A 25,364-nucleotide genomic window follows, 5' to 3' on the forward strand; every position below is an offset into this window, starting at 1 on the left:
AAGACAGACATAAAACAGAAGGTCAGCAGTACAAAGGTGACTGCAAAATCAGAACACTGAGAGTAGCAATATTTATAGTAACGGTGGGATTTGGATTGTGAGGTATGAAGATGTGTTTACTGAATTGTTTTTGCCCTGTGAAGTCTGGTGAAGAGAGAAGAGATGTCTCACACTGCAAGATGTATTGATCTTTTCTAGGTGTGAAATATTTTCTAGGTGTGGAATTTTATGAGGGTCAAGCATTGGGATCTGGCACTGGGGGAGCAATATTGTGATTAGGGATTTTTGTATCTTTGATTTTGCTTTCTGATTGACTCGCTGGTAGTAGTTGGCTTCCTGGGGAGATGTGCTTTGTCAGTTCCAGTCTACATAGGTTATAAAAGTTTTTATAACTTTGGGTCAGGGGAGGCTTTTGCCTCTAGAATGGATGGGAAGGGAGGTGATTCGAGGGGCGCATGGCATTGGTATTTTCTTCCTACAGTAGGCAGGACTGTAAGTTGTGGAAAGCTAGTAAAAGTAGCAAAACATAGGTTGAAAATTTGTCAAACAAAAATAGTCAGAATCAATTATGGGATATTGTGGGAAATAGTAAAATACGATTGCCCGAGGGACTGGTGACTTACAGCAGTTGTAAGTCATGTAACTTACAGCAATTAATATAATAATTACCAGCCTTCAGCGAAGTTCTAGAACTGTATTTTACAATGTAATAAATCTCCAAAGAATCTGGGGGTAACACTGGACATATCACTAACCTTCTGGAAAAAACAATACCTGGAAAAAACAGCTGCAAAATTGAAAAAACGCAACAATCATCTGAACAATCTGGCTAGAACGTCCTATGACACTAATGTTAACACCCTATGAACAACAATCTTGTAATTTGGTTTATTCCACAACTAAATATCATGCCAGCATGTGGCTTAATGGTGCCCACACACAAATTGTTGATGTCTAATTCTGTATCATTTCTGGCACATTGTATCTCACCCCTGTGTTACCAGTACTTAACAATATCATACCACCACATATTAGAAGACCAAAAGCTCTGTTTAGAGCTGTGGTCAAGGATGTTGAATAACAAAGCTGTCTCTATTCACAAGGATAATGTACAGCCCATCACAAGATTGAAATTCCATAGGCCAGCATGGAAAACAGTTATTCATGTAACATTTACCCAGTTTATTTATTTTATTTATTTTATTTTATTTTATTTTATTTTATTTTATTATTATTTTATTTTATTTTATTTTATTTTATTTTATTTTATTTTATTTTATTTTATTTTATTTTATTTTATTTTATTTTATTTTATTTTATTTTATTTTATTTTATTTTATTTTATTTTATTTTATTATTTTATTTTATTTTATTTTATTTTATTTTATTTTATTTTATTTTATTTTATTTTATTTTATTTTATTTTATTTTATTTTATTTTATTTTATTTATTTTATTTTATTTTATTTTATTGGATTTCTATACCGCCCTACTCCCGAAGGACTCAGGGCGGTGAACAGCCACAGAATAAAACTGTATACAAAATACAAAATACAAAAATTTAAAATAGAATAAAAACGAATTAAATAATTTGGCTGAACAAATTTAAAATACCCCATAATTTAAAAACAAATTAAAATTTACATTTAAAAAGGGGAGAAGATTTAGGCCAGGCCAGCTTGATGAAATAAAAAAGTCTTAAGCGTGCGACGGAAGGTGCGCAGATCCGGGATCCTCCGTATCTCCGGGAGGAGCTCGTTCCAGATCGTAAGTGCCCCCACAGAGAAGGTTCTCCCCCTAGGGGCCACCAGTCAACATTGTTTGGCCAACGGCACCTGGAGGAGCCTCTCTCTATGGGAGCATACTGGCCGGTGGCAGGCTATTGGTGGTAGCAGGCGGTCCTGTAGATAACCAGGTCCTAAGCCATGGAGCGCTTTAAAGGTGATAACCAAAACCTTGAAGTGCACTCGGAAGACCACCGGGAGCCAGTGCAGCTTGCGCAGGAGAAGTGTTACATGGGAACTCCATATCACTCCACGTTTAACCCCAAGAATGCCTGGAGAGAGTAATGGTCCAAGGTACTTTCTTGGGGCTTGACCATTAATGATCCCTTTACCAAATCACCTGGTTTTGATTTGCCTTGAAATTAAACAAAATTAGATGTGATACTGAAAAAAGTGCCTCTTCCCTGTATCAGTGGGCATGTTAGATGGTACTGATATGTAAACTATTAAACATATTGTGCAAGATTTCCCTCTGGTTCCCTAGAAGATCTGCATGAAGCAATGCCAGAGGTGATCACCTGGATAACTGAATTAAACATCCAGTTATGAGGACACTGCCTTACCCTCATAGAAGTTTTATATATAATTATGTGGACAGTGTATATCAGGGGTGTCAAACTGGATTTATTCGAGGACTGGATCAGCATTGTAGTTCTCCTCCATGGGCCAGTTGATGGGGGGAGATGGGACGGATGGCTCCTGAAGCACCCTGGCACCAGGAGGCATTGCTGGTCCTTTCCTATTTCCAGGCTGGCCCCATGGACCAGATTTAAGCACCCCGCAGGCCAGATTTGACACCCCTGGTGTATATGTTTACTTCTCTTGTGCCATGTTATCATGTACATTAAATAATAATAACAACAATAATAAAAATAATAATGATAATGTGTTTTCCAACTTTGTATGACCTAAGGGACTTTATTTTTTCTGTAAGAAACTGCATTGTTATGAGCTTATGTTGTGTCGTTAGTGACATAATATGACCATTATCTTCTGTGATTATGTGTTTGTACTACTTCATTTTCAAACCATCAGGGTCTTCTCAAATTGACTCTTGCCTTCATAATATGTATCCAAAATATCTAAGCTTTAGCTTCATTATTAGTTCTTCCTTCTGTGAGGGAGTGGCAGTAATCAGCTAAAAACAACCTCAATTACCAGTCCTGGTGCTTTCAAGTTATATAATCTAATAACATTAATGTGATTCCTGTTGACTCAAATATATGTTCTCTGTATCCAACTTGATTAACACAGAATGAAAAATTCATAAAAATATGACAGTTGGTAGAATCTTTTTTTTTTCTTCAGTTCAGCGCATATATGCATATTACCTCTAGATTCTGATGGTGATAATTTCATATTTGTTCAAACCAGGCTAAGCCCAATATCACTTCAATCAAGCCCAGCAGTATTCATAGGCCATTTGGGACATCACATGCTTTCCCCAAATTGTCTGGAGTGTTTTCATACCAGTGCAGTGCAGTGCTAAGATCCTTGCTTTTCATATTTTGTAGTGTTGATCGTTAGTCTTCTGGGAAGCATGCTGATTATTTCTGTGCACTGCCTATACACAGCTGGCGCTAAATTAAAGTTAGAAAGTTAAAGAAGCTGCCACAATGACAGTGTATTAATGGATAAGGCAGAAAACTGTAATTATCATTATTTCATGTTATTTTATTTTCCAATGTCTGCTTCACAACAAATAATTAAAATGTATACTAAAAAATAGAAGCAACTTGGAAATATGTTATTTTACTCGTAGACAGAATTCCAAATGTCTCCACATCCTCTTGCAGCTAATTTAGGCTGGAATATCTATTAGGCTGTTGTGTGCCAATTTTTAAATTAATGAACAATAGAAATCTGCAATATGTATCAAAATACATCATTTTACAGGTAGTCCTCAACTTATGACCAAAAATAGGACCAGAATTCCATTGCTAAGCAAGGCAGTTGTGAGTCACGCCTAATTTTATTATCTTTATTTGCCATGGCTGTTAAGTGATTCACATGGTTAACTGAATCCAGCCTCCCCCATTAAAATTTTACATGTCAGAAACTGGCTGGAAAAATTGCAGTTTGCAGATCACATGACTTTGGGATCCTGAAAGTGTCATAAATGCAAGGATCAGTCATAAGTCACTTTTTTCAGTGCTGTATTAACTTTGAACATTCGCTAAATGAATGGTTAAATGAAATCAAGACTACCTGTACTTATTTATACTTATGAACAGTCTAAATTCTATCATATGGTTTTTATACGGGTTTTTCCATGTAGGCAGTAGCCAAAATGTATTTTAACACTTTGGAATCAAAATCACTCAAGTTCCTTTTAAGGTCATCAGTATCATCCAAAAAGCTGTCTCTTTTATGTTGTCTCAACTAAACAATTATATATTATTTCCAAATTTGGTGAAACTATGTTACTCCAGATTCCTTGGTTTTATCCATGAGATATAGCTGGATCTCTCAAATTTATAAGAGCTTCTTTATGCTTTCATATAAAAGGATTAAATAAGTTATGGTGATTGCAAAGGTTTTTGGTCATTTTCCCCCTTCGTATTGATTTTAACACGGCATAGTTAAGCGGTAAATTGTACTGTATTTTTGCCTAACTTTCCAGAGTTCCTTACAGCCTGGATAGAGAATAAAGTCTTTTTTAAAATCCTCTTCCTGAAGAAGTAAGTGCTAGAAGATAAGTCATTCACAGATTATGGAAAACAGATTATTCAGATCATTATGTAGAAAACTTACAAATTTTGAATTTAATTCATTATGACAAATAAATATAAATCAGTAAACCTAACTGTCCATAATTAACAACACAACTATAGGAGCCCTTGAGACAGCAAATTGATAGAACACTTCAGTTGTATTACTACAAGGCCTTGGACTTCATCAAAATTAAAAGTAATTTCCTTTTCAAGCATGTCTCTCAAATTCTCTTTAGCAAGATTTATTAAGAAGAGAGAGATGTTACAAGACTAGCAACTGAAGTACTTCTCAATAAGTAACCAGTCTATCACCAACATATAATTGGGGGGGGGAGGATTTTCCTCATTTTTTTTAAAGTTTCTAGGAAACCACAAACTGTTAGGTCTCTTCAGTGATAACAAAGGACTTGGCAGTAACTGCTTATAAAAGCATTTTTTAAAATTCTTATTAGTTTAGGAACTGGTCATTACAAATAGTTTCCTAGATTTCCAGATCATTATTCTTCATTTGGCACATACTGTAACTTTTATCCTAATTCTATGGCTAGATGAATTGATGACAATCATTGGAATTTTACTGATTATGGATGATTGGAAAGAGAGACAAAGTAATCTCAGAAATTCAAATGTCCTCTAGATATGTGCTATTATAATACATGCATTATTGATGTAATGGGACTGTAAGAGAAGTTATCCATGCTTGTTTTACATTCCAAATGCAAGGACTTTTTAGACATCAATATTTCATTTTGTCATCTCATACAGGTGTTTTATAGAAGACAAAAGCTCCAAGGTGGCCTGGTTAAATCGTTCTGGTATCATTTTTGCTGGTCAGGACAAGTGGTCTCTGGACCCTCGAGTAGAGCTCCAGCAGCTTTCTCTTCTGGAATACAGCCTTCGGATCCAGAAAGTGGATATCTATGATGAAGGGTCATATACATGCTCAGTCCAAACGCTGCACCATCCCAAGACTTCTCAAGTTTATTTGATTGTTCAAGGTAAGAACTCATGTTTGGAAATGGGAGCAGAATTTTGGAAAACTACTATTGTAATGAACAATTCTATTGTGAGATTTATTTTTAGTGTCTTGGGGAGTTGTCTGAAAAATTTATAATAAAGCCCTGATTTGCATTCCTTTTTTTCCTGCTAAGGAAATCCTAATTGAGAAAGAATGGCTGGTTTCCATTTCCTATCTCTCCTTCACTGTTCTGATGTGGCAGTATATTAGCAAACTAGGGTACTATTCACTTGGTCTTTCTGTGTAACTAAACAATCTAATTTTGAAGAGAAGGATATGAAGAGGCACTGAAAATTAAAGTTTGAACTCTGCACAATTTTCTTCCCAAAATAAGCCTTTATGAGAAGTTGGGTCATCACAGAATTGAGAAATGTATAGTGATTATGAATACTAATACTAATATTGCCTCCAGTATATGAAGCAAGTTGCTGTTTAATATTTGTTGCAAGGAAAATGAATGAAGAATTAATGCATACATATTTCCCTATGGTTTTCCCAGAAATATTTAGTTGGCAATACATTTGTGACAATAATGCAAATATTTTTCTTACACTGTAATACTGTATTGTACTGATTGGTGTGACTGGCAGAAATGATAGTAATTTCTAGATAATAACTGAAATAAAATATTATGAAATATAATCAAAATCACATGAGTCCATGACTTCTTTCATTCATGTATTTTGATTTCAAACTTTCAAGCATATTTTTAACTTTACATAAAGGCATATACATTACATTAAGCTAAACAATGGTTAGCACATTTTGATAAATGGAGCCATCGTCGTTGGTAAATGATGATTTATGGCTTAAGGTTTGCATCTTTTCCAACAACTGTGTCTTGATTTGACATGCCATTCAGATCTGAATTTATTAAATTCTGTTTCTTTGGTTTTGTCTGGCAGATTGTCAGCGTAAACACAGTGATATCAAACAATGGTTTGCAATTTAGCAATATGTGTGAATAATGTTGTTTGGGTTTGTTCAGAAAAGCATATATTCAGATTATTCAAGATATAGCATGTCATATAAATGTAGCTAAGAGTTTAATCTGCATAGAGACAGAACCAGGTTTGTGTGCTAAAAGCCTATGGTTGCAGTTCCTGATATTGTCAGTCAGAAGTTTTAAGCCACTGGTTACATTAAAAAAAAACAAAAAAATTTATGCTTGAGTCTCCAAAGAGCCACTTCCAGACAGAATAGGTTACTAGGCTACTTAAGCAGTTAATCTGTCCTGGTCTAAAATAGATTTGGGTCTTCTAAATCATATGAGGTTTAGAGAGGGAAAACAGATTCTACAGTTCTGTGGATATTCACTAAGTTCTTCTGTTCAGACTGGAATTTATTTTTGCATAAACATAGAATTGGTTTTTAATCTGCTGGTCTTTATCTGAAGCAATAAATATAAATGATATCATGACCAAATTTCTGCCCTTAATTTGTACCTTTTAAGATAACCAATGGTAAACTAACATTAATCTGCAGGACAAATAATTCAAAATGGGCAGGATATTCTCTTATGCCTGCTAAGATGTGAATGACTGATTACTGATTTCACACTATATTTCACACTATACATCATGTGAAATGCTGACAGTAGGTGGAGATTTATCACAAAGAATATAGATGTCAGGGCAGTCACATGACTACATCGCTGCAAATGACATCCATATCATTTTTAAATTAATTAAAAAGTCGAGAATTTATTAACTACTTAGGATTCAGGTTTACCGCTTATATATTATTCCTTTTCATCTTATAATGCTTTTTTTTTCTTTTTTAATTAAAATATTCCCATATTAGATTCTGAGATTTTCACTTTTCAGTGACTTTGACAAGACAGTTGGTAAGAGTTTCAGATGACATTGCTTCAAAACATTTTTCAAAATTTTGATAAATGAATGCCCTCTGTACAGTGGTACACTTGAACAAATAAACAGTATAATTAGCTTTTGTGGGCAGACAAATGGGGTAACTGATAAAACTTTTCTAAAATTATCCAAGAAAATAATTTGGAATTAATGTCTGCAGGGCAGGTCTCTCTTTAGTAGCACTACAACCTGAAAAAGCCCAATGGACAACAACTTCTCTTGGGATTTCCCTGAATCATGGGAAGCCAGAGAGTCTGGATATCAAGGAAGAGATGAATTGAACAATGAAAGATATTATATTTACATTCATAGATTTCTTAAATGTATCCAAAAGTTAAGAGCAAATTAACTTTTATCAGAAGGGCATTCAGAGGACCCTGAATATGTACAAGCATATTAGTAGGGCATTTGTAACTGTTCTTAGCTCTTAGGAATTTAGATAAATACCATCACCTTGGTCTTAAATCAGAAATGAATTGGAAGCTAATGAAGATCACATAAAACAAGCATATATAATCATTATCCAAGTGCAGTCACTATCTTGCTGCTAAATTTTGCATAAACTGGCATATATTCGGAGTGTCTTCAAGGACAGTCTCACCATAATCTGGATGAAATGTTAACAGGGAATAGATTGCTCTGGATATAGCTGTAGTTGTATAACAGCCTAAACTGGCAAAAGTCATTTTTTTTTTAACATTTTTAATATAGCACACAGTATGCTCCCAGTACATTTAGATTTCATAGCCAAAGAATGTCAGTAAAGTAGCTGAATTTATCAAGTATAAGTAAAGGTAAAGGTTCCCCTCACACATATGTGCTAGTCATTCCCGACTCTAGGGGCGGTGCTCATCTCTGTTTCAAAGCCGACGAGCCAGCGCTGTCCAAAGACATTTCCTTGGTCATGTGGCCGGCATGACTAAATGCCAAAGGCTCATGGAACACTGTTACCTTCCCACCAAAGGTGGTCCCTATTTTTCTGCTTGCATTTTTTATGTGCTTTCGAACTGCTAGGTTGGCAGAAGCTAGGGCAAGTAACGGGAGCTCACCCCGTTACGCAGCACTAGGGATTTGAACCGCTGAACTGCCGACCTTTCGAAAGTTACACTGGGAATACTAAATACAATAAAGTTGCTTTATGGAGCCACCCAGAGTCATCTTGTGGCAAGATGGGTGGCAAACCAATTTAATAAATAAATAGGAGGTCCAGTTTCTCAGAATTGTTCCCATTCTCAGCCTCCAAACACTGATCCAGATCTATGCTGCTTATCTTACCTCCTTTTGCAAGATGATTTTAAAGTGAACTTCATGATTTGGAATTCTGGGTAGAAATGGGAGTGGTTTGCTTTCCACAGGTATCCACTTCCTTATTCCTCTTGTAAAAACCTGTTCCAAAACACAAAGAAACCGAAACTTGAGTAATATTTTTTCTAGGGATACCAGGAAAGTCTCAAATGGGCTGTAACTTGTTAGAACATGATTAGTCTCAATTCAGAGAAATTGCCACTTCTTGTTAGCTTTAGCTACTTCTGAAACAGCTTGAATGCAGGATAAAATGTTAAATTTCTTTGCTGGGCTAGACATATTTATTCATGTTGGCTCCATTTCACTTCCTCTTTTTAAAAAAAATCAGGATTTTTTTTGCAATCCATTTCACTAAACAATTGAAAATTTGGGAAATTTGCAATTTTTTGAAAAAGGAGAATAAATTTTCATTCATATGAGATATAAATAGTTCAAATGAATAATGAAATATATGCAATTATTAAGGATGGGACAAAACTGATATAAATACTATGCAATAGTTAATGCAAATCCATAGTTCAGCATTAGACCAGGGATCCTCCAGAGCTGCAGTCCGGTACCAGACCGCACACCGTTCAGCACCAGGCCGTCCGAGCATCATGCAAGTGTGCGCACGCAGCTCCACTTGTACATGCAGCAGGCACTCGTACATATGCACAAAGCTCCATTTGTATGAGCGGTAGGCACTCTTACATGCCCATACCTGCCACTTCTATAGAACCATTTCCTCTCCACCCCCATCGGTCCACAAAGCTGGAAATGTTGGGGACCACTGATTTAGACAGCAGTTCAGAAGATGAACTTGAGAACTTTAAATCTTGTCTTGGACATCTTTACTACAATTTAGATTGTTAACGGGAATGCTATCCTTGATTTATAATTTGCAGGAGAAGTTCCTCACAGTCATACTAACATGTGATAACTGTCATTAACATGCAATAAACAAATGAATGCTAACCCTTAGTCAAACTGAAAATCAGTGCAATTTCCTGCATTCTTATTGACTTCATTGAATCTCCATTCCTCTGCTTTGCCAGAGTTATTCACAATGCTATTAAAAGGAAATAGTAATTGGTACTATAAGATATGCTAAGAGTGAAGTGCTATTAAAAAGGAGACAAATTTAAAGCAAGATTTTTTTTTTTCAAGCAGGCTTTCAGTTATACCTCAGCTGCAGCAGCTCTGGCCTATAGAAGCTTTTCACGATCAAAGTACCCTTTGAACACATATGAATAATGCCTTTTGTGAAGGCCTTACTAATTGGAGAGATAAAATTACCATCTGCAGAGAAGATGATACATTTTTTTTCCTTCTGTGCTAACCAGCCATTTAATTATGAAGACCTTGTGCCCTTGACTTCCTGCCTATCCAGCAGGATACTCCAGGACTGCAAAAAAGAAAGTCACAGGAACAGCTATGTTGCTCAATGAGAAACATTCCAAAAGCATGCACTGTAAGGCCACTATTAGAGGCAGCCACATATCTGGAAAATATATATGATATATATTTGCTGATATATATCAGCAAATTATATATTATGTCTGATTATAGGTAGTGCTCAACTTACAACCATTTGTTTAGTGACCCTTCAAAGTTACAACGGCACTGGAAAAAAGTGACTTACTATCAGTTCTCACACTTGCAACTGTCATAGCACCCCCTTCCCCATGGTCACGTGATCAGAATTCAGGCACTTGGCAACCAGCATATATTTATGAGAGTTGCAGCTTCCTGGAGTCATATGATCATCATTTGGGATTTTCTTATCCAACTTTTGACCAACAAAGTCAATGGAGAAAGCCAGATTCACTCAAGGTCCATGTGATTCATTTACCAACTGCAGTGATTTGCTTAAAAACAGTGGCAAAAAAGATCTGAAAATTAGGCATCACTCACCAAGCACCTTGCATAGCAATGGAAATTCTGGTCCCAGTTGTGGTGCTAACTCTGTATCAGAGTACCATTCTAGCCACAAAATCTAAAATTTGTTATCTGTGTGACTACATCAGTTGGAATGATCATGTTGTAAATTCTTGAAACTTCAATGTGAAAATAATTGCATCCTGGTAAGATTGAACTGTTTTAAACACAGTAGGTCACTTTTAACTTTCGATTCTCCCAACACACCTTTTCCATCTATATTCATGATGGATATATATGGAATTCATAGGGTGCTGTGGTTTCTGTAGGTGCTCTGCAACCATTCCATTTAGCCGAGAACATTTTTTGTCTTTCTAACACTGAAAATAAGGTTTGCAACAAATGCAATCTCATTTTCTGCTTGCAGTATCTTTTCAGGAAGACAGCTATGTTATCCACCAACCAGACCATTCTAATATACTCCAGTGCGTTTTTCACGTGGATATTTATCATCCAAATAGGTGGGCAACTTTTGGTGGCTAGAATTTATATTAACATTGGCAGGAGGAATGAGGAGAGAAATTGTTGCTTTAGACTGGGTGATGATTCAAGACCAGCATGCTTTGTTTTTCTTGACAGAATTTGGGAGGTTAGCATTTTTCATTTTTCTTTTAAGGTGTATTACAATTATTTGAAGACTTGTTATCTCAGATAATGCCTTCATGTTCTTGCCTTAAATGTTTGGAAGGTATATGGCTGATCTTGGCAACTGTGATTAAAGATAGCTTCAGAACAGGGGGAAAAAAGTTTCAAAACTATATTTCTTGTTATTTCAGCAAGCCTCAGAATTATCTTCTTTCTCAGTATTATATTTTTATTTTTTCCATTTCTTAGTATGTTTCTATCTTAATTTTTGTCTGGCTCTTCAGTGGAAACCTCTTCTTTAATTTTATCCTAATAATAATAAACTTGCAAAGGATAGTCAATAAGGTAGGTACTGCCATGAATTTAGCCACCTGCTCTATAAATATATATAGACTTGAACCTATATCTTTAATTTCCAATCCCATAGGTTAATTACTACACCTTCCTGGATCTTGGTTCTATTTCATTCAATTGTTCAACCACAAAATGAGAGATGTTATGACTTTATATCTCTTTTTGCAGCCAACATAAGAGTAATTCCACATATATATTGGCAATTCTAGATTCCGTATTTCATAAACAGCTTACAAAACCTTAGGGCACAACACACTTCTTAGACCTTACAGAGTGATATAGTTCTTTTTTCAATCTGGGAGAAAGAGAAAGAGGGGAAAAAGAGAAAGATTTTATATAGAAGATTCAGAAAGAGTTCCTTCCAATTCTGTGATTCTGTGAGATAATGGTGGGATTGTCCTTCAAAAACTTTTTTTGATCAAATACATTTGTGCACCTGTAGTATGAAATATTTTTCCTGTTATCCCCAAATTTATTCTTGTTTGACTCAGTCTGAAGAATACACATATATAGAAAACAAAACACAAGAGATTAGATAGCTGGTGTTCTTTTCTGTGCTTTGCCTTATACTATACAATTTTTATATTTCTTTTCACTATAATGTTTGTGAGACTATTGTAACTTCTTCCATACTGCAGAGACAAATAAAAAATTAAACACAGAGAGACAAGCTTTGACAGTAAAATATTGATTGTCTCGTCTTTCCTTCTTCAATTCTTCAGTACCTTTGGTACTAAGTTTACTGTGCTGCTAGCTAATCATTAACTGCTTTCAAAATATTTCATGACTGAATAAAAAGCATAAATTGTTTACTAACATAAGTATATTCTTAAAAAATCAAATTGGATACAAATAAAAAAGAAATATATAAGAAATTGGACCCAAGGCATTGACCAAGAAAGAATTGTTTGGAAAGGAATGCCCTATGTAAAAATAAGAAAATTTCCAAGTCCTACAAATCTATAACTTTCATACCATTGCCATATGAAAATTATCTTTCAGGCAGGTAGAAAGAAAGGCCAGGCTGACTTAAAATAATTAAATTACTTCAGGTGTGGGACTTCAATATCACTTTAAAAAATCCCTACCGTTATATCTCAATATCTCCTTTCTTCCTTTTCTCAGTTTGGCAAAGGACAATCCAGAATAAAAATGAATGTACTTGAAGGATAACTCAGAGGATTCAGCTGGAAGCGTCACGGCAAGACAGTCCGGGAATTAGCGGGCTCTGATGAGTTCCCCAAAAACCCAGACTGACGAACTGCCGCCGAGGGGTCTTCGGACCGGAACCATCCTGTAGGGACGGGGATGAAGGAGAGGACCTTGGAAGACCAAGAGGAACAGGCAAGTTCCTCAAAGGTCAAAGGAAACTCTCTACGACTCAGTGGTGGGGGGCAGCAGCCATTGCAGTTGTCACGAAGCTGGGGCAACCAGTCTAAGCAGGAGCGGTGAACGGAACAGAATTTTTTGAAGCTGGGTGAGTGACAGCCAACCCACAGGTGAAACAACAATAAGAAAAAAATATTTAAACCTGAAGACCCCTAGCGAAAAAACAGCGGCTAATGAGCAGGGGGGGAAGAAAAGAGGGTGTTGAAGCGTAATTTTAAAGGGACAAAAACCTGAATAGAAAATTGACTTTTGAACAAAATTATTTGGAAAATAATTTGGAAAATTTTAAAAACTAGAGAAATCACCCCAAGATTGGTTAAAGAACTGGAAATAAATAAATAAATCCTCCCCCCCTTTCTTTTTCGAATTTTAAGAAAAACAAAAGAGAATGGACAATAAGCCCTGTAATAGAAGTGTTGTATAAATAAAAGAAAAAAGGAAAAATGAAGTGAAAAGAGCTATTTAAATTCGGACTGGATTATAAAACTGATTTGGTATTTTTAAAGCCAAAAAGAAAAAGAGAAGCTAGTTAAGATTGTTAATGTAGATTGAAACAAAATGGATACTTATTAGACAACCGGAAATTGTGAATTGCCGAGAGACATCTTCAGGAGCAAAAAGGAACATTGCAACTTTGTTTTGGAAAATTGTGAACTTTACAGATAACAGCCGTGAGAACTTTTGGGGAGGATTTCTTTGTTTGCAACAACTTGACTTTGGGGTGGGGGGGAGGAATACAATGGAACTTTTAAAATTGGAATAATACTAATTCAAAAAAAATAAAATGGTGCAGAAAATTAGAGATATGATTAAATCGATTTACTTGTCATGGAAAACGGAAATAAGAGAAATAACTACAATGCTGCATGGAGAATTAAAATCTGAGGACATAAATATTGAGATAGAGCATACGCAAGCTGACAAGGAAATAAAGACAGAGAAGCAAGACACAGAGGCTGAAAATAAAGAAGATAAAGACAATGCGATTAAATATGAAAAAGTAACTGAACATGTGGATAGCAATAATAAAAAGGAGGTTTTTAGTGATTACATTGGGATTAACAATGAAAAAAATAGAGGGAATAGAAAGAGACAAATAAGGAAAGGAAGGTGGAACAGAAAGAATATAAAGAACTTAAATGATTACACTAGAATTTACAGTGAAAAGATAAAAAAGAGAGAAAAAGAGTGGAAAACAACAGGAAATATAGGGCAAAATAGAAGAATCTAGGACTTTGAAATATAGAATGATAATACTGAGATAAACAGTGGGCTAAACAGTGGTGAAATTTTTAAAAAAAGAGAAAAGAGAGACGGAACAATGGGAAATATAGGGCAAAACAGGAGAGATCAGGATTTTAAAGCACAAAAGGAAAAAAGGGGAAAGAAAAAGGTAAAAAGAAAAATGAAAAGGGAGAAAAGGAGAAAGAAATGAGAGGGGAATATGATGTGTATAACTAGAACTGAAATATGAATTGTAGTAAGAAATAATGATAAATCATATGATGGTGAAAATGAATTGAATAATAATTGGAATATTATCATTTGTATTTCTGAAATTTAGATAATGATGAGAGTTTTTTTAGAAATATGAATGTTTAAATTGTAATAATTGAAACAATTTTAATGCCTTATGGTAGTGTGTGTAGAAATGATTAAGTGATGATTTGGAACAATACATGGGGAAAGCTATATGATTAGAGGATAACAGCTAGAATATTTTTAAATTTAACTAAGGAAATTGTAATAAATGAAATATCTTTAATTGCATATTGTGGTGAAAGTAGAAATGATTAATATCTACGTTTATATTCTTTTTATTTCCTGTTTGAATATATAACTGAAAAAGATATTTAGATAATCAATTGATTTATATTAAAATGTTGGACTGTATTATTTAAGAAAATGTATGCTATAAAATAAGTGGGTTTACTATTCCTATAAGAATTGAACAATTGTAACACCACAAAATTAATTAATTTGATGCTGGATACAAAAACAGATGACCATGGGAAGGGGTTTAATATACTATAGAATAGAAGGAAAAAATGAAATTTGGTTAAAATTAGAGATGAAAATGAAGGGTAATATTGGTAAAAAAAATAGATGAAAATAAATACTATGGCAAAAAGGAGGTATAGAAATTGTAATTTTAGTTGAAAGGACTAAAAACTGTTTAAATTTGTTAACCGGCCAAATACTCTGTTCAGCAAAAATACATTGTATGTTTGTGTAAAAAATAAAAAAACCTTTTTATATATAAAAAAGGATAATGGGATAAAAAATAAATAGACTCAAAACTCTGGGACATGGTTACTTTTGCTGAACTGGTTGGAAATTCTAGAAGATACATTTTTAACTCACTTGATCTGGTAGATGTAACCAGATTAGAGAAATTGTGAAGACTTTGGTGCTTCCTAAATTATTTGCTTTCAGATTAACCAGATTTACTCCCTGTTTCTATAGTAGTTTGTCCTGCCAGTATGAGTGGGGTTGCCTTTTTCTCCGTGATAATTCCTTAGTTAGGGCGTTTTTGCTTCAAGGTGCTTAGGGTGAATCCCCACTTATCTGGGCATTGGCTTCCTCATAAGGATGTTTATTGCTCTTTTTCTTTCCTTCTTTTCTTTTTTATTCTCTCTTTGGAATATTGTGTAAATGTAGTCTATTTCTGTATGTGTATTGATGGATGATTTGTCTGATTGCCAAACTTGCAGGAATTCTCTACACGGAAAATAAGACCTGTCTTATATTTTTTTGAACCCTGAAGTAAGTGCTTGGCCTTACTGCCATGTGCTCAAAAGCCCGATTGGGCTTATTGTCAGGGGATGTCTTATTTTGGGAGAAACAGGGTAGCATTTTTGGATTTGGCTTGGTCTCGGATACTCATGGTTTCCCAATTGACATTGCATATAAACTAACACAAACTGTGAACATCCTGGAAATAAACCATATTTTCACACCATTCTAAAGGGGCCATAAAAAACTATTAAGGATAAAACCTCACCTCCGCTACAACTAGCAGGGCAAGCTATTTTATATAAACATGGACTCACATTTAGTCTCACTGATAATATTATCTAGTTCGATAAGGAAATATCAGCAAGCAAACAACTAATCATATACAGCATAAGGATTCCACAATTCAATCTTCAATTATACATAATCTCTTGTTTTGGAGATTAGAGAAAGCTGCCATAGTTCTAAATAATATTAAAATCCAGGATTTTTTTTTTTTTTAAAAAAATACAAATTATGAGGTTCCAGGTCCTAATCATTCTATTGCTGATTGATTTCTGGACAGTTTATGGTCGATGAATAAATGACACAACAGGTTGTGTCCCCAACTGATTCCAAGTATGAAATATCTCTTGAGAATCTCACCTCCTTATTTCAATCTCATGCAGTCTTCTCACTTGAACAGATATATATCCATTTACACTTCTGTAAGTGAGAGAAAGTAATATTTGTAGGCTTTTAGTGTCAAAGCCATCATCTCTAATCAAAGCTTGAACAGCATTGCTTTAATACAGCCTTCCTCAAACTGATGCTTTCTGAATGTGTTAAGCTCTTATATTTTTAACCAAGTATTACAATATCTGTAGTCCAACACAGCTGGAAAGCACCTGGTTAAGGAAAGTGACTAAAATGTTCACTTATTTTTCAAGCCAATAGCCAATGTGATTCTTACAAAATGTCAAAATATGATTTCCACTCATTTTTTAAGATATCAGCTATTCATAGTCACATTAAATTCAGGAGCAGAGTGCTTTATTACTACATTAATGGTCACCAAACCAACTCATAAGGAATTATAAGTTCTGCCTAGCTCTGTTTTGCCGATCTTCCAGAAGATGTTGATGCTTAATCATATAAGGACTGATTTGGAACATAATAAAACACTGAGCTGGTTCACACATTCATTCACAATATTTGGTAGCTGCAGTCCATTATAAATGAACCACCGCAGATCAAATTGACCTGTGTCATCTCTAAACACAGTTTCTTCTAGTTGAGTCAGTTTACATGTTCAAATGACAATAATCACACCAGTCATATAGTCATCTGTATAAATGTAGGCTCATGGTTGATTTATCAAAGCACTCATCCAGAAGAAAAGGGTTTGATGAGCTTTGTGATGAAGTTCTATTTGAAATTGACAGAACATGCAAGCAAGATGTACTGTTTGTGATTGGAGACTGAATGTCCATGTTGGAAATATTAAAGGGGACAGTGTAGTACAACTATATGGCTTAGGAAAGTAAATGAATCAGGAAGCCAACATCAATTTTTCCTATCCCAATTTCTCATAGCTAACAACTGTCTTCAAATAATCAAGACTATATTTGAATACATGAATATCACCAGATAGAATACATGGAGATGATATTATTGATAAAGGATGATGGAGGAGCTTAATTGTAGTATCAAAGACAGAGCTAGGTTCTTACTATAAAACAGATCATGAGCTGCTCATGTGCACATTCCAAGAGAAGAGAAGAAGAAGTAGAAAGTTAACCAATTTCCCTAATATAATCTTGAACATATAATTATCTTTTTCAAGAAGAACATCAGGAATCATGCTGAAGTCCTGAATTTAAATGATAGAAAACCAGAGGAATTATGGAATAAATTTAAATAAGTCAATAATGATGAATATGAAAAGAGACTTGTCAAAATGAAAAAAAACAGAAAAAATAAAACTAGATATCTGAACAAACTGGAATTGAAAGATCAAAGATAGAAAGATAGCAATCCTGAAATATTGTACAATAGAAACATCAATATCCAAAAAACCTTAAGAAATATTCCCTACTTACAAAAAAAAAATACCTCCAATATTAGAAGATAATGTTAGATCTGCACTCAGGTTATTAACAAGCCAGAAGTCAACAGGAACTGATGAAATACCCATAGAAATACAGTAAACAACAGTAGAAGAGTTGATTAAGGTGGTAATCAAGCTATATCCACAAAGCTGGAGAATGACACAATCACTAACATATTGGGAGAGATCAATCTACCTTGATCTGGATGGAGAGAGAAAGAAAAGAGAGATTTTGTAGAATATGAAAACTATTGTATAATATCTTTAATTTTACATGCCAACAAACTGATTCTTAGGCTCATTCAACACAGATTAGAGCCTTACACAGAAAAAGAAATGCTAGAAATTCAAAATAGTTTTAGAAGCACAAGACATTATATCTGAGGCATATTGGATAATTGAAAAAGCCAAAGAATAGAAAAAGAAGTCAATCTGTGCTCCATCAATTTAAAAAGGCCTTCATTTGGGTCAATCATATAAAGCTGTGGACTGTGCCAATGGTGAAATCAATTTTCTTTTTACTACTGGTTCTGTGGGCGTGGCTTGGTGGGAGTGGTGTGGTTTGGTGGGCATGGCAGGAGAAGGATACTACAAAATCTCCATCCCCACCCCACTCCTGGGGAAAGGATTTTGCAAAATCTCCATTCCTACCCTACTCCAGGGAAAGGATACTGTAAAATCTTCATTCCCTCCCAACTCCAGGGGAAGGATATTGCAAAATCTCCATTCCCACTCCACTCTGGGGCTAGCCAGAGGTGGTATTTGCCAGTTCTCTGAACTACTCAAAATTTTCGCTACCGGTTCTCTGAACTGCTCAAAATTTCCACTACCGATTCTCCAGAACCTGTCAGAACCTGCTGGATTTCACCCCTGGACTGTACTTATAAAAAGTGTCTCCTTTTCCTCATAAGTAACCTATATACAATTAAAGAAACCACTGCATGGTCAAACAGACTGACTTTGGGAATAGAAAAGAAGTGTGACTAGTCTGTATACTTCTCTCTTATTTATTAATTATTATTTATTTATTAAGAGAAACTGAATTGGAAAATTCAGGAATTTTCTGAATTCTGAACTGTAGGAATAAACATCAATAAAGTATCCTATGCTGGTGACACTATTTTGATAGCTGAAAATGCAAACGAACTGCAAGTTCAAATAATAATAGTCAAGGACCACAGTAATGGGACTAAAATTAAATTCAAGGGAGACTAAACTAATGATAACAGATGGAATAATCATCTTCCAAAATGACAGTGATGATATTGAATTGGTGGGTAGCTTTTGTCTTTTAAAATCAACCATCAGCAGTAAAAGAACAATCAGTTAAGAAATATGCCACAGGCTAGACTTGGTAGAACAGCCATGAAGGCCTTGGAAAAGATATTCAGATGCCTTGATGTGTCTACATCAGCAAAGATCAGAATCATGCAAGCAGGGCTATTCCCTGTGGCACTGTATGCAAGCAAAATTTGGACTTTGAAGAAGCTCGGATACAAAGAGTATTGACACTTTTGAACTTTGTTGCTCAATCAATCAGGGATGATTTCACAAATGAGCAGGAATCTTAAATGTTCCTCTCAAACTGATAATCAGTTTTTTTGAAACACATCTTGGGTATTGGAAAATTAAGCTTTATCACAATCAGGTGATGTTAATAGTTCTCTGTGTTGATATGTTATAAATAAGATGGTTAAAACATAAGGATACAACACTTTTTAGTGCTTTGCTTCAGCCATCTGTGGCAGTTATGGACACAAAAGCTGATTCTGATTCTGCAAGGGGCCATTACTTATGCCTGTGAATTCTTTGTAATAATAGGTAGTTAAATTCCATGAAGGTCAGTGAAATAATGATATCAGGGAACACAAATATGGGGGGGAAAGCAATTAATCTCCATTGCCTAATATTGGAGCTATTTGTCCTAGATAGTTAAAGGGGATGAGAATATGGAGTAGTTTGCCAATTTTATCTGGCACAACTTGCATTTATTATGCTACACTCTACAAATAGTCCCTCCTTTTCAGTAACCTCCAATGTTGATATTTCTGTTCATATTCTTCTTTTTTCTTAATAGTAATCATGCTCATTTCTGCCAATGCTATTAGCAAGTCCACAATCACAGATCAATTATTATTACTACCTTCATACAATACCCATGATTATGTGAATGAGCCATAATTTTACTCCCCAATTACAAACCGAAAGATCATAAAAACTATTCTGTCTTGATCAAGAACAAATAATCAGCTAAAAGGTCATTGCTAGTAATGCAAGGCGGAAACAGAACATCAGCTTTTAAACAGATTGGAAGAAAAGTCAACTATGGAAGGTTGCCTAAACACTACAAATACATTCTGAATGTCTAGGATAAAAATAAATAAACTTAAACTTAATAAATAATAAATAAATAAACTTAAAAATAAATTTTAAAAAATGTCTATATACTTTAAATGTTGGCTTTTATAACTCCCCTGGTATCTGGTAAAACTGCAAGGGTGTGATGAGAATTGGAACTTAATTTCTGTCCTTTATTTAATTAAAACTGTGTAAAAGCGTACTGCACAAAATTTGTATTTTTGCTGCCACATTTTGCCAGCACACTACAAGAATGTCCTTGAAGATGTAAAATGGTTGTGGGCCACGCAAATAGCAATAGTACTTAAACTTCTATACCACCCCATAGTGCTTTACAGCTCACTCTGAGTGATTTATAATGTGAGTATATTGCTCCCAACAATCTGGGGCCTCATTTTATCGCCCTCGGAAGGATGGAAGGCTGAGGCAACCTTGAGCCCATCATGATCAAATTCCAGACTGTGGGCAGAATTAGCCTACAATACTCCATTGTAACCTCTGTGCCCAGGTCTCCTCCTGGGGGGGTCAACAACCCCTGGTTAGTTTGATGCAGCTGTTTCTTTGATTCCTACTACCAGGATTTCCCAGCATTGTTCATAGATGGTGGCCTGTGTTGGAATAACAAATAGCTGTTCATCATCTTTAGCTTTCTTTTATGAACAGGTGCCTTCCTTTAAAAACAATCATCCCAGAATATTGAGGGAGAGAAAACAAGGAAACAAATATAAATCAGATCTTAGTCAGCTACTCAATGAGATGTGAAATAGGTTCCAGGACAGATCATACCATACAACCAACTTGTTAGCTATGAAAATATATAGAGGGATATTGTGCTTGGGTAACTGAGCTATTATGCCTTTCTATCTAGTGAAAATGTAGAATGTTTTTTGCATAGTTAATAGAAATTAAATGTTTCAGAGCTATCTTAATGAAAATTTTATCCTGCTAATACAGATTTCTCTCAATGCCTATGGATAGATACAGTCTTTGTTTCAGTTCTTCACAATTGAAAACTAGCTGAATTTTTTCCATAACCTTTATTACAGTACCCACTTTTTTGCTATACAATAAGAAATTGTCCCTTCATTTCTATTGACATTTTTCACAATCACTATTCTTCTTATTTACATTCACTGGTTTCTTCTCTTCTGAGGCACTCAGCGATTTTTCCTCTTCCAAGAAGGTCTTTGGGAACAATGCACCAGAAACATAATTTTTGTTCCCAGATGAGATAGGACCAAAGTCGCATACAAGGATCACTGAAATAGTTTATCTGTAGCATTATTTCTGCACATATTTCCATGTGAATGGAAAGTGGGCTATTCAGAATTATAGAATCAGAGTTGAAAGAACCTTAGAAGTCTTCTACTTTAACCTCTTCTTCAGGACAGAAATACTCAGAGGATCCTAGTAAAATAACTATTCAACCTTTGTTTGAAAACTTTCAGTAAAGGAGTACCTGTAATTCAGGAGACAAGTTGTTCTACTGCTTAACAGATCCCATGGTTATAAAATTCCTCCAAGTATTGGAAGACTGGTGTCATCTTATCCCTCTTACCTCTCTTCTTTAGACTAAATATATCCAGTATATTTAATAATCATTCTTTTATAGGATTGGCCCTCACACTCTGCATTTTTGCAGGTGTACACTATAAGTGACAATTGTATGAATAAATCAAGCGTCCTCTGACAGAGACTTGTATCTTTTGCCACTAGTGTACATCATTTCTTTCCCTGTTATTGTCTGTTAAGTGACCAGTTTTGTAACAATTATTACCCTTAGTAGCTGTCATACTGGACCTTGTCTGATGCAGATGGATTGCTTTTCTGTTACTTGCTGCATGACATTTCTTATCTCTTTTGGCTTGGTATCCAGACTTGGTCTAATTGCTTCCTTTGTTTTTATCTTCCCCTGTATATCTTTATTTTTTCTTCGGTTCAAATTCCATTCACCTATTTCTCTCAATATTTTATTTCTTGTAATAAAACCATGGTTTCAGGAAGCAAAGTTACATAATGAGCAAATTCAGTAACAAGATACTGACAAAGCAATTATTAATTGGGATCCCTCTTTTCTTTCCATTCCTAGTGTTGGAATATCTATCTAACACAGACCTTCAAGGACTAGAACTTGCACAAGTGCTAAATGTGCACAAGTTGCTAAAGAAAGGTGTGGCATCTCACTTGCCAAGTTGGACCTTTGAGATAGATCAGTGAGGAAATAGATACCAACTAGAATTCTATAATGCGTTGTTATGCAAAATAAAATTAATTGGGGTTAATATTTATTATTCTCATCATTATTACAACAATAAATGTATTAAATTTGTATGTTGTAGAATTGTACAACAATTCTAGGTGGTTCACAAATAATTATAAAACAATTGTGATTTTTTTTCACACTTCCTCCTCTTGGTCAAGATTGAGCTTAATCAATTCTTCTTCTTATCTCTATATTCCTGTACATTCCACTCATACATAGTTTTCTCTTCAATCCAGAAATATTTATTTTTTCACTCCAGCAGGAAGTGGTACCTGTGCAAGTAGTGCTCCCCTGTAGGACTTATGTGCAAATGCTGCATCTTGTAAAGCTTTCTCCCTCTTTGATATGACAAGAAACCTCCAGAACTTTAGCTTACTTTGCCACCTGAAATGTTTCACTAAGTTATAGAATAATATCATAGGTTATTACTATTCATCATTTTATTGCTTTCAGATTAGCTTTACATGTTTTGTCATATCTTCCCATAAATAATCAATTGCTTATTATTAATAAATTGCTTGAACCATGGTGGCACATTCTAACCATGGTGGTTAGAATGCAGTATTGCAGGCTAATTCTGCCAATAGCCAGCAGTTTGATTCTCACCGGCTCAAGGTTGACTCAGCCTTCCATCCTTCCAAAGTCAGTAAAATGAAGACCCAGGTTGTTACGGGCAAAATGCTGACTCTGTAGAACACTTAGAGAGGGCTGTAAAGCACTATGAAGCGATATATAAGACAAAGTACTATTGCTATTGCTATTGAGCATTATTGTTAATATTTTTAGGTTATGGAATGCATAAGCCTCTTTAATTATATACAGTACAAATTCCCAACAGAACTGTGCCAGGATCAGTTCATAACATTTTTCTGACCACATAATGGTGATCAGGAGATCCTCAAATGTCAATGATAACATATACAGTGATTCTCCTCCACTGCATTATATGAAATAAGAGAATGGAATCAAATTCTTGTCTTTAATGGCTCTGACATCAGTAATATTAAACTTTCCAATAAAGATGGGTCTTTTCATTACTTATAAAGTTGACATAAAATGTATCCATAATTTACAACACTACACTTGCCTTAAAAGAGTCAAATGTTGATATTATGTAATGTACAACCTCCAAATATAATTTAATGGTCTCTGGTATTTGTTGATTTGTATAGTTCTTGCTGCAGACTCACAAAAACAGCTCTAAGATCTCTTGATTGATTAAGATCCTTTTCCAGCCATATATTAGAATAGACATATTCACAAGCAAATGCCTCAGCAAGACAAACAGAGAAGTAAAGATAGCTAGTGATAAGAAATGTGGAGGCTCAAATCCCATTTTGCTATAAGGGAATTTACTGTTTCTGTTTCCCATGTTTGAAATGAGAATAGCAGTACTGACCTTTCTGTCTTAAAGTGAGATTAGCTCATTTATTCTCAACATTTCTAGAATGAATGGGCTAATCTCACTGTAAGACACTCACAATTATTGAGATGAATTGCACAGAAGTACCCTGTAGTATCCTACAGAGGTGTGCTCATTCAGACCCTAAATTAGGTGCAACTTGAAATGTAGGTTTTCTTCAGGCTACTTCAAATAAAGAGCCTCACCATAATCTCTAATGGGTGTATCAGCAGACAAAGTATACAGACCAAATTCCATACTGCATTTTGACTTAAAAGCGTGAAGATCATTGGTTCCCTAGATCTTACCTCTTAGGTTCTATTAAAAATTCTTGATGTGTCTGTTATCTCTCTTCAACTAATATGCTTATAAGGAGAATGTATGAATGTATAAACCTAATAATAGTGACATTTATTTCTTCTATTTCTGCTATAGCTATCATTTATTCATAACTCTTAGCTCGCTGTCCTATAGAGAAGGGCTCCCCAATTCCCAGTCCGTGAACTGGAACTGGTCCACGGCATGCCAGAAACCAGGCCGCGTAAACAAGCAAAGCTCCATCCATGGGATGCAGGCAGCACACAAAACCATGTCCCTTCTGGTCCACAGAAAAACCTCTCTCCACCGAACCGGTCCCTAGTGCCCAAAAGATTGGGGATCGCTGCTATAGATGATCAAGAAATAGATATATATGAAATTCATCAAGTTAAAGTTGATGGACAAGAGTAAAATGAAAATTACCCTTCTGCTATTCAGCTCTTTCAACAAAGTATTACAAATAAAGTAGCATTTCTTCTTTTCCTCAAAAGAATTGGCAAGCACACTAACAAACAAATAGAAAATTGCAAAATAAGCAAGCAAACTTATTTATAATGAATTCTGTTGGGACTATGATTTTCAAGGGAGATGGGAAGGATAAGATGAGGAAATGAATAAAAATAGAAGCTTAAATAAAACAGAATTTACATATTAAATATAGAAACACAGGGTTTTTTGTTGGAAAAAGTAGCAATTTTCATCATATTTTATGTCTATAAATGAAAGGAAAGAAAAGAAAAGAACTGAAATTAGTTTTGCCTCTCAGTTCCATTGATCGTGACTTTAGGTTTGGGAATATAATCTATTTTAGTAGCAATGGAAAATGGAGTTCCATCTGGAAATCAATAAAAAGAATATTATTGTCCTTCTAGGTTTTCCACAATTATGACTACATAGAACAACAGGTTTTACTGAGTAACCTATGGAATTGCTCTGAGTTTTCTCATTTAAACAAGAAAAACAGAATATCATAAATTATATATATATTTCAACCATATGTTTACTGTTCAGCTAACAGCCTGAAAACTTGTTTAGGATTATAATTTAGTTTATGAGTTCTGACCTAAGAGGTTATTAAAGTTCAATGCTCATTTTAGGAATTATTTCACCTAAACATATTAGGAAGCCAGTGTTTTTCAGCTTCAAGGAGAATGCTATTTCAGGAGTAGATGATTTTCTACTGGCCTATATACAGAAACACAATTTTGGAAGATTCTTAATGTTGGCCAGCAAGTCTGGGCCAAAAATGATCAAGTAA

General features: G+C 34.8%; 1 protein-coding gene across 2 annotated transcripts in view; it reads left to right on the top strand.

Annotated features, from left to right (window-relative positions):
- Window positions 1–25,364, top strand: part of LSAMP (limbic system associated membrane protein) — a 609,585-nt gene that overhangs the window by 362,186 nt on the left and 222,035 nt on the right. For both annotated transcript variants that reach the window (XM_034411614.3, XM_087894797.1), the window contains one exon: window positions 5,264–5,496. In XM_034411614.3, coding sequence (XP_034267505.2) covers window positions 5,264–5,496 — 233 coding nt within the window. The remainder of the gene's footprint in view (window positions 1–5,263; window positions 5,497–25,364) is intronic.

Source organism: Pantherophis guttatus, chromosome 5 (assembly GCF_059756535.1).
Source record: "Pantherophis guttatus breed Tessera chromosome 5, ASM5975653v1, whole genome shotgun sequence".
Taxonomy (NCBI): domain Eukaryota; kingdom Metazoa; phylum Chordata; class Lepidosauria; order Squamata; family Colubridae; genus Pantherophis; species Pantherophis guttatus.